General features: G+C 35.4%; 1 protein-coding gene across 1 annotated transcript; it reads right to left on the minus strand.

The window, feature by feature from the left end:
- Positions 1-5490: 5490 nt before the first annotated feature.
- On the minus strand, positions 5491-9487 carry LOC149213691 (disease resistance protein Roq1-like). Its single transcript, XM_089392095.1, has 4 exons — positions 8792-9487; positions 7594-8671; positions 7202-7450; positions 5491-7047 (listed from the first exon to the last, which is right to left on the minus strand). The coding sequence occupies exons 1-4, from the start codon at positions 9325-9327 to the stop codon at positions 5797-5799; spliced, it is 3114 nt and encodes a 1037-aa protein (XP_089248221.1). The 5' UTR covers positions 9328-9487; the 3' UTR covers positions 5491-5796.
- Between the last annotated feature and the right edge of the window lie 1737 nt (positions 9488-11224).

Below are 11224 nucleotides of genomic sequence, written 5' to 3' on the forward strand. Positions count from 1 at the left end.
TGAAGAATTTTTCCACACTCAGCGTTGCACAAAGCCAATCTAATTGACGAAAGACTCCAGCATTTATATTTTTAAAATTTTAATTAAAATAATTTAAAATAACTTTCATTAGACAATGTCAAAGAACGGCTCGAAAATTTATCGATCACATCATAGCCATAGAACCACATGAAGGGACAAAAATTTTTAATAGATTTTTTTAATTCGGAAAGAATTATTTTCTTAATTAAAAAAAAAATATCTGAGAAAGCAGATAGCACAACACACTTGGAATTTATATCGCTAGAGAAAGCATTTTATACATCGTGCTATGGTTGGTGAGAGTAGTTTTTTCCGGAAGCTATTTGAACTTTTTAGAGAGCGGGAGATTTTTTCTCGAACTCCTGAGAAAACTTCTTACTGCGCACATCTAATGTATAAGGTGGTTGGAATTAAGATTTTCCAACACTTTTTTTTAATTTCAACTACATGACAAACACACACAATATACTATAGTACTTAATTGACATCTTTGTTGGTCTAAGTCTCAGTGAGGCTTACAGCATAATCTGGATTTATACAATACACGACTTGATAACACATCTTTCATTTTCACTTTCTTGTTAAAAGATCTATGCTAGTTCATTTGTTGGTGTAGTTTCATCTTCACATTTCTTACTTTCCTTATGAGCTCCTTCTTCCCTTTGCTTACATATTTAACATCAACAACCTCTCCTCGATTGGAATGCAAGACAGCATCCCGAACGATGAAAACAAGGTAATTCATGTTCTCCCCAATTTCCATCACAAGAAGCCCTGTAAAGTATGCTACCAAGTTCTTCTTCCTCCACCAAAATGCACTCATCTTCAAACATGTGCAGCCTCTAAACAACATCCATGGTCGTATCCATCTTAAAAGCAGATCCAATCAAATTTCTAATAATTGATTTTTTTCTCAGCGATCGCAGAAACATGTATAATAAACGACACCTCTTAATGTTCATGATCATCAATAAAATCATTTTATTGATCAAATAATGCTTGTGACCCAAAAATACTACCCAAATAAAAAATATTACGCAGTCCAAAAATACTTCCAAATAAACTCTAAAAATACATCATAAAAAAATCGCTATCAAACATCATTCCACTCATTTCTCGACTTCCTTACGCTGAGCAAGCGCACACATATAGTCTTTCAACAAGCGCATGGGCTAAAGGTGAGCAAGCACACACATATAGTCTTTCAACAAGCACATGGGCTAACACTCAGACACGCCTCAAAGCTTCACGATCTTGTCTGTGAATGCCCTTCTAATTTAATTGTAAGTATGCAACAACAATCATACAACACTGGCTCACCGCAGGTGCTAGCTCGGATCCGAGCAGCCCCACCAAAATTCAACCGCCACAATTTTATTTTACCTACCGTGCAAATTAATAATTCTTTTTACTTTTTTTTTTTTAACTCCTTTCACCAATTAAAGAAAAAACTTTATTTCTCCTCTTATCTCTCCAATTGCAATTTATTTTCCACAAATTCAATCTTTATAATACCTTTACTATTTACCTTATTAAACTTCGGTCACAAAAACATTACACCAGAAGTTTCATTACTTTGAAAAGTAACTAAGAGTGGACTATTTCAGCTGGTAAGCAAATGCTCATGAATAATTAAGAAATGGTGAATTATCACACAGATTCTCCTTAATTTACCTGCAGATGCATGTGACAGTAGCCGGGTAGGACCGAAGGTTCTGCAATACAAAATCTTTATAGCGACTCCTCTAATGCTCTATTGGGCACTCGACACTTCTTCAGATTTCACTCAACTACTGCTTAGCAATTTCGCAAGTTCGCAGCTCTTACTGTAAAATCACCACCGTGAGCTCGACTCGCTCAATCAGAGAGATGCCAACGTTGTCCAACAGCTCTCACAACAGCACTAAGCTCCACGCACGCACAACGCCTCTTAACTCCACAACAATGACAATTCGCTTGATTCCACAACAATGCCTCCACGCCTTGTTCGACCCTTTACAGGTTACGCGGTCTCACCAAACCTCCAAATAATGGCCCAATACCTTACTCTAAATAATTTGCGGCTGGAGGCTTGGCTATAGGCTCCTTCATCGCAGAAATATTTCCTTCCTTGATTTTGAAAAGATTCAAGACATCGTGCTTCTAAATATTCTCCAACGAATCCTCCTGCGGCTAGGCTGCTGGCAGTTCAACTCAGTGGCAGTGATTACAGTGACCTAACGAACACTCACAATAACACGTAGTAGCCCCAGTGTTCATTATTGAATAAACAACCAACCAAGACTGTCGATCCAGAGGCACCGTCAGTCCTTCTCCAGAGCACACAACTCTTCTCCGAGTGCGGTCACACGCCTATCTAGTCACCGCACAACCCTCACCTCACCATGGATTTCCCAACAGAAACATAGTTCCCAACATAGTTTGCACACCATAAGATCTTTGCACTATTCCGCTTTCCCACAACAACAATACTCACTCTTTCTGCACACTCAACATACAACTCCTCTTTTAACACAGCTCACCCGAGCTTTGATAGCATATCAGAGAACGGAAATAGCAAAATACACTTTGACTTACATTCTCAGAGAGAGCGTTTTATACATCGTGATGAAGCTTCTCGATTCTGGATTGTTGGTGAAAATGGCTTCTTAGGGAAGCTATCTGAACTCTCTAAGAGGCGCGATACTTCCTTCTGAATTCTGAGGAAGACTTCCTACCCAACACCTTTAATGCACAAGGCGTTTGGAATTAATGTTTTCTAACTAAAAAAAATCAAAAGTTGTAGTCTAAGAGCTAGTCTTCTTCTGGAGGAAATAGGTTAACCAGCCAAGACTAGAGATCTCTGGCAGTCAGCTGCATTCACTGATAAAGACCAAAGATGGTTGTCTTTACTGCTATTTTGACAACTAAATTATTATAAGTTTTCCCACCTTAAAAAAAAATAGATGACAATATTTTTTTTTAATGGAATTTGGTAATACAATTTCGAATCAGATTACAGAAAATTGTATCTATGAATGTTTAAATAAATTTACCATTTTAAAAATTTCTTTTTTAACTTGAATTTTGCAAATTAAACCACATAAATTCTTGGAAAATTCTTTCTACCCAATTTTGTATAGAATTGACAAAAAAAAATACTTTTTTTTTAAGAGTACGTTACATGTTCTAAAATTTACTACATGTTCTTAAAAATATGTATTGAATAATCTTAATTTAATCCATTTAATATTTATATTTTTTAATTATTATTATTATTATTATTATATATTTATACTTATTAAATTCTAATTAAAATAATATTTATTAAATAATGTAAAAAGAAGATAATAAATTTTATATTAATTTAGATCTCTATTAAGATAGTTTATTTTCTAAAAATGATTTTAAAATTTATTTATCACATTAAAATTATAAACTATAATATGTTTTTCTATGTGGTATGTGGTTACTGACCGAGAGATTAGTGATGGCTAAGTCCATTGAATATTTGTATCACACATATCCATCCGAATTGGAATCGTGATATGTCAAAAACAAAGTTGCTTTACCAGGTAAGTTAACCCTTCGGGGTAACTATAAAATCATATAATTTTGTTTTTAAGGTGGTTCATGGACAATGAGTGACCAAAATCTAGGTAGGTCTATTAGTCACCCAAAGGAAAATCCAGATAGGTCTATCAGTCACCCAAACTGTGTTGGTTGTTAATATAGAATAGGTTGGTTTTATATATATATATATATATATATATATATGTAACTAACCAACCTATTATATATTAACTCTAGATATATCAAGCGTTAAGGGGTCAAATATCTGGACGTGCAACATTTCTGGACGTGCAAACATTTTCTCAAATTGTGCATTAAAAAGAAAGGTTTTCACTCTCGGATATTTGATCCCTTTGGGCATTTAAGATAGATATAAATTGATTATATTTCAAAGTAAATTTATGACATTTTCCTATAAAGTGTTGATTAGTTTACTTAAAATTTAGTTCCTACTATATTTTGAATTCAAATTTCACCGAGGGGGCTAAAGGTGGAAGTCACCTTTACAAGTGATAAATCATCTCAAGAGATAACTAAATTAGTTTCAAATTGGTTATCGTTTTTATATTCCAATAAGCATAATTTTAAATTTATTTCTATTAAAATAATCTGCTCTAAATGATATATATATATGTGTGTGTGTGTGTGTGTGAAACCATGGGTTGTCAAAACTTAGAGGCCAAAAATGACAATAGTAAATTGAATCTATGACCTCAATTTTACTTGAACTACCTTAACAATATTTATATGCATCAGTTTGTTATAATTTTTTAATTTGATTTTTTTTTATCCACTCAAAATGTTTACATAATAGAACATTACGACATCTCTTCCAGTGCATTACATAAATATATATTCATCTTAAGACATAACAGGGCATTCCAACATCTCTTCGAGTGAATTACAACAATATAGATCCATCTTAAGCAGTGATCTAGCATGCATCAAAATAGAATCTCTTAAGAGAAAACCTATTTTAAACTGCAAAATTTGAAGAAGGAATTGCGTCACTCTCACCCCTTGATAGGTCCCAATGAATTTGTATTGATTTTATCTCTATATATACATTGTGTTTTGTTTTTCATTGTTTAAATTGTATTTTTGAATGTTATATGAAGTGCATAACTCAAACTTGTAAGTCCAAAAAATATTTGTTGGATTTCAAGGAAAAGTGGCATTATACCCAAAAGATACTAAAATATAAAATAATGAAGCTACTTCAAAAGTTTTAACCATAAAAACTTATTTATTTCAATTGCTTTATATGATATATATACATAATTCTTTTTTAAACAACATATAATATATAAATAGTTGAAATTAAAATATTTTATATATCATGTACAGTGAGACATTTTTCTATGAAATACATTATGGACATTAATTTCTTTGTGTTATTAATATATTTTTAGATGTACATTAATATTATTTAATCCTACATATTAAAATATTTTATTGATAACCAATATATATTTTTCTTATATTTTTCTTTTATTGATAACCAATATATATTTTTCTAGTTAATATTTTATTGATAACCTATAAATAATTTTTTTATTTTTTATTTTATTTAAAATAACTTTATGAATAAATAGATTCAATGTTTAGAAAAAATTTAATACACTTAACCTGTGAAAAGTTTATAATTGGAAAAGATCTCCCACACATTATTTCAACTACGAAATGCCCTCCCTAAAGAAATGGCACTAGATATGATTGCCCTCTTCCCAAATGTCCACCTTCAGTTCCCTAAAAAAGCTCACGGGTTACGTTTTCATTGAGCTTACTTCACACGCAGGCCATTTTGACAGTGAAAATGAGCACCATAAAATCATTTAGTTAAAAATTATTATTGCATGGAGCTTTTGGGGTTGCAGCGAGATTTCAGATAGTTAACAAATGAGACATAACATTAAGTGGAAGTGTCAAAAAGATCATATCACACATTTTTATTCTACTTGTTACACACCTTTGAAATGTCACGTCTTTAACAATTATTGTTACTCTACAGCAGTTTGGGACATCCAGACGCATCAAGCCTCTCCAACTCGACCTCCAACGTACAACAAAGGACAGATCTTCTAAGGTTATATGCAGAAATCCTTCAGAAATGCCATTTTTCCAACTCTTGGCAGCTCCTCTGCTTCTTTGTAGCCCTCCAATTTCCTGGATTTTAATACAAGTAAAAAAATCATTTTTAGTTGATTGTCGCCGGTGAAACACTTAGAGGTCCCTTAAGTTCTCAAAGGACTCTGCTGGCCTATGCAAGTTGGAGCATCCGGACAAGTCAACATGTTTGAGGTTTGTTAAGTTTCTAATGGAATCTGGAAGCATAAGCAAATTTGAGCAGTCCGACAAGTCAAGATGTTTGAGGTTCGTTAAGTTCCCGAACGAATCTGGAAGCATCTGCAAATTTGAGCAGTCCGACAAGTCGATATGCTGGAGATTCCTTAGGTTTCCAAACGAATCTGGAAGCATCTGCAAATTTGAGCAGTCTGATAAGTCGATATGTTGGAGTTTCCTTAGGTTTCCAAAGGATTCTGGAAGTACCTGCAAATTATAACAGTCGGACAAGTCCAAATGTTGGAGTTTCCTTAAGTTGCCCAACGAATCGGGAAGCATCTGCAAATTAGAGCAGCGGGACAAGTCAATATGTCGGAGGTTCTTTAAGTTTCCAAAGGAATTAGGAAGCATCTGCAAAGCGGAGCAGCGTGAGAAGTTAATATGATGTAGGCCGATCAAGTTACTAAAGGAATCTGAAAGCTTTTGCAAATTGGAGCAGTTCGACAAGTCTATACGTTGAAGGTTTGTTAGATTCTCAAAGGAACCTGGAAGCATCTCCAAATTGGAGCAGTTGGACAGGTCGATATGTTTGAGGTTCATTATGTTTCCAAAGGAATCTGGAAGAACCTGCAAACTGGAGCAGTCGGACAAGTCGATATGCTGGAGGTTGGTTAGGTTCCCAAAAGATTTTGGAAGTATCTGCAAATTGGAACAATTGGACAGGTCAATATGTTGAAGGTTCGTGAGATTCCCAAAAAATTCTGGAAGCATCTTCAAATTGAAGCAGTCGAACAACTCGATATGTTGGAGTTTGGTTAAGTCCCCAAAAGAATCTGGAAGCCCCTCCAATTCGTAACATTCGTTCAAGAAAACACGTTGAAGATTCCTTAAATTCCCAAAGGAATATGGAAGCTTCTGCAAATGAAAGGACTTGGACAAGTCAATATGTTCGAGGTTGGTTAACTTTGAAAAGGAATCTGGCAAAAACCTCAGTCTTGAACAGTGCCTCAATTCCAAGTGTTTCAATGATTCCAGATCGCAGAATTCTTCGGGTAAAGATGCCAGTCGAATTTCCGAAAAGCTTCCAGGTTTCAGGACGATCTTTTCAAGGTGCCTGAGCTGCCCTATGGACTTTGGAATCTTTAGCAGCTGAGTAGCAGCGATGTCCAACTCCCGTAACTGCATAGGTGCCTGCAGTGTTCACATATTCAAAGCGGATAGGACCACTTAATCTAAGCTTTTGTGCATAGTTTCATATCAAGAACATAAAATTCAAATCGAAGCAAAGCAATTTTGCTACGAAGTAAAACAGAAACAACATTTTCTCAATAAATTACATGACTACCTGAGATTCATCGTGCCACAGTGTTTCCAATTCGTCCCCCTTTATTTTTAAAACTCTTAAATTCCTCGTTGGAATCCAAGGCGGTAAAGAAGGGTATGGACAGTTGTACCAGCAGAGCCATACCAGTTGTGGTGACTGGGCAAAGTTGAATATACTTTCCACACAAGAACCTTCAACGCTAAGTAGCTGCAAGGTGCTCATATCAGCTACCGAACGACTGCACTCCTTCAGGTTTTTGATTCCGCGCACCTGTATTGTACTCCCCTGGAAACTATTAGAATAATATCGACATCTTTTGCAAAGTTTGACAATTCAAAATTTGATAGGCACAATTCTGAGATCCCAATTCAGTATTTTGAAAGTAATCAGTCTAAACATTCCGAAATACTCACAGGTAACTGCTTGTCAAGATCTTCAGTTGGACGCCAAAGCCGAAGAGGACATCCAGGTTCTTTCTTCGCCAGATCTCTGCCGAGGTCTCGTAGTTGATGGTGCATTCTGATGCGATTTTCGCTGTCTACCTCCACTAAACATCTGTTCTCTAGATTCCGAAGACCGAGCCATCCTTCCCAGCCAGATCCCTCCCAGATTCTTATGGCTGTATCTCTGTCTTCTCCTATAAAGAAACATGCAACATCTAAGAAGATCTGCTTCTCTTCCTCATCCAGACTGTCATAGCTAATTCTGAGCCTGCTATGAATGTCCGTGGGTAGTACTTTACAGATTTTGCGAAATTGTGCTTCCCAATACTTCAAATCAATTTTTCCATGCAGATGCGCCCCAAGCACTATGAGAGATAAAGGTAATCCATCACATACATTCAAAAACTGTCCAACAATTTCTTCAAATCCCGCGACAGGATGAGAGTGGCCGAATGCATGCAAACAGAAGAGGTCTTTTGAGTGGCTTGTATTCAGACCTGTTAGCATGTAAATACAAGACTCTGGAATTCCCGAACTTGAAAGGACGTTTCTATCGCGAGATGTAACGAAAATCAAGCTACCGGATTGAAGGACATCTTTAACTGGTGAAAGTAATGCATTGAGCTGCCTAATATGATCCACATCATCAATAATTATGACACAGTGACAAGATTTGAGATACCTCTTGATCTTCTCTGTACCTTCATCAGTGCTAGATACTTGGTCATTCAATTGAGCCAAGTCCTTCAGAAGCATACTCTGTAATGATTCTAATGATTTTTCTCTAACCTCAAATAAAAAGCAAGATCGGTTGTAATTTGATCTCTCACGGTTAAAGATTTCCTTTGCAAGGGTGGTTTTGCCAACCCCACCAATTCCCACTATTCCTATGACTCTAATCTCGGAGCTTTCCTGTTGCAATGAAACAGTTGCCTCAAATTCTTTTATTTTTTGATCCAGTCCAGTTGGATATTTGGATACGTGCAGAATTCTTTGAACCTTTCCCACCACTCCTTCGACTACATGTTCGACGAGCTGCTGCTCATCACTGAATATTGAATAATATTTAAAACACAATTATTACTCAGAAATGGCTACATAAAATGGCATACATTTATCAATCCATGAAATTAAACCCTAAGATTAAGGATAAGAGTTTGAGTCTCACCCATTAAAAGTCTCGAGGTCGAAACCGCTTATTTCTGCAGCAGCAGAAAGAGCCTTCCTCCATTCGGCAATAATGTCGAAATCGAATCTTTTCCTCTCTTCAAGCTTGCGCAGGGCACGAGCATATACTCCATTTTCGGTCCTTGCAGTCCGCCGAAGTTCTGAAGGATTGACACCGTAGAAAACAGGAAGAATGATTGACGCCGACTTCAGCATGAGTAGAAGCTCATTTAAACACCATTTTGATTCTGCATAGTTGGGTGAGAAAATAGCTATGTTGATGGAGGCTGTTCGAATTGCACTCTCAATTTGCGGAGTTATGTTCTCTCCCAATTGCATTTCCCGCTGGTCCAAAAAGACTCGCAATTCATGTTTGCGAAGGGAATTGTAGAGATCGGTGGCAAAGGTTGTCTTTACGTCGGGTCCACGGTGACTTATGAAGACATCGTAGACATAACTGTTGTTTTTGCTACCATAAGAAGTGGAAGCCGAGGAGGATGCTTCTTCAGATTCTGGTCTCAATTTAAGATTTGTCATCAGATGGGAATGAGAAGCAAAAGAAAATAAAGATGCAGGCGGTCTGAACCTCAATATTTTCGTTTGGCGTGGCAAAGAACCAATACCCTGGCAATCTGAGGGAAACGAAACTGCTATAATATTCTCTTCCAATACCCTGGCAATCTGAGGGATAATATCGTGTGATCTCAAGTTCAGTTCAATTAGTTATCTCTCTGGCCAAATAAAATGTTCGTATGTAAGTATTATTCAATGATGTATTGGGGAAGAGAGCTTCAACGCGGAAAGAAAGTCAAGCAAGCGAAACAAAATTGCGTGGCAACTTCCAGATGACAGCATACAACACGCCACGCGTCTGGGCACTAACACATTACGCTTGACTAGGTTACAATTTCCATTTATTTGGAAACTCCCGATGATTTCACCACATGACACGCCTGGACACGTTTCCATGCCATCAAACTTAGTTGGCACACCCATACCACATGACTGATTATAATTTATCCCCACGTCGTTATTCATCATTTTTTAATATCTATTTCACACGATATTCAACGATAATATTTTAAAACTAAAAAATATCAGGTAATATCAAGTTCGGTTCAGTTACCGGCCAAATAAAAGGTTTAGTCCATATAATAGAGTTGTTTTTAGTGTGATTTTTTAAATTTTTTTAGTGCTAAAATCTCCTTGGAAAAATTTGAGATTAAATTTTAATTTATGTTATTTAAATAAAAGCTAACTAAAAACCTTGAATACATAAAACAGCTTTGTAATTTTTCCATGATACATTGAATTAAAACCTGATTTAAAAATAGAAGAGAAAGTTTCAGCGCGGAAAGAAAGTAAAGCAAGCGAAGCGAAAATGCGTGGCAACTACCTGATGGTGCCATACAGCACGCCACACGTCTGGGAGCTGACAACACATTACATGTGAGTAAACTACACGTTAAATGATTTTTGTGGTGGTGAATAAAAGGGCCACATGTGGTATTCATTATTTATGACTAAAAATAGTTGGCAGGCTACTAACACAGCCGCCGCTTAAAGTGCGTGGTTGACTAAGAGTGAGAAGCAAAGAGAGTGGAGTCGTCACTCCGTATGATTTCTTTTAATATAATTTGGTAATACAATTTAGAATCAAATTACAAATTTTTTTAATTGTATTTTGAATATTTAAATAAATATACCATTTTGAAAATTTCTTTTCTAATTTAAATTTTACAAATTAAACAATATATATTTTTAATTTTTTAAAAATTCAGAATTGAAATAAAAAAAATATCAAAAAACAATTTTATATATTAGTAAATTATATGTCCTAAAATTTACTACATATTCTTAAAAATATGTATTGAATAATCTTAATTTAATTTATGTAATATTTATATGTTTAAATTTTAATTAAAAGTTTTATATATTTATATCTATTAAATTCTAATTAAAATATTTTTAAAATTATATTTATTAAATAATGTAAAAAGAAGATAATAAGTTTGAAATTAATTGAGATGTTTATTAAGATAATTAATAAATTACAGGGTGTGTCCGGAGGGTTTTGATTGGGGTTAGGGATTTTAAGCTAATTGTAGGTTTTGGAACAGGGATGGAGACTACTTCGGCAATAAACTACTCGTGACCTTGTGCTAACTTATGGGCGATTTAGTTTTTTTATCGGAGTGTTATCTAGGTGGCTCACTATCTTTTTCGTCGTGCACTCGGGCTTGAGTCACAACTGGATTTGTTATTTGCTCGAAAGGGTTCTCTTAAATTAATCCCCTTCTCCCTGGTGTTTTTTTTCTACCTTTGGTTTTTTCTCAGTCAGCGGGTTTGGGAATGACCATAGTTGTTTATCCCGGGGCTTCTGTTTGGTTTTCTTGCGGTGGTTAGGGTCTGTTTTTTGGCTGTCAGACTTCGA

The sequence above is a fragment of the Pinus tabuliformis genome, chromosome 1_1, assembly GCF_031772625.1.
Source record: "Pinus tabuliformis cultivar Carrire ecotype Pingquan chromosome 1_1, CPIR1, whole genome shotgun sequence".
NCBI lineage: Eukaryota > Viridiplantae > Streptophyta > Pinopsida > Pinales > Pinaceae > Pinus > Pinus tabuliformis.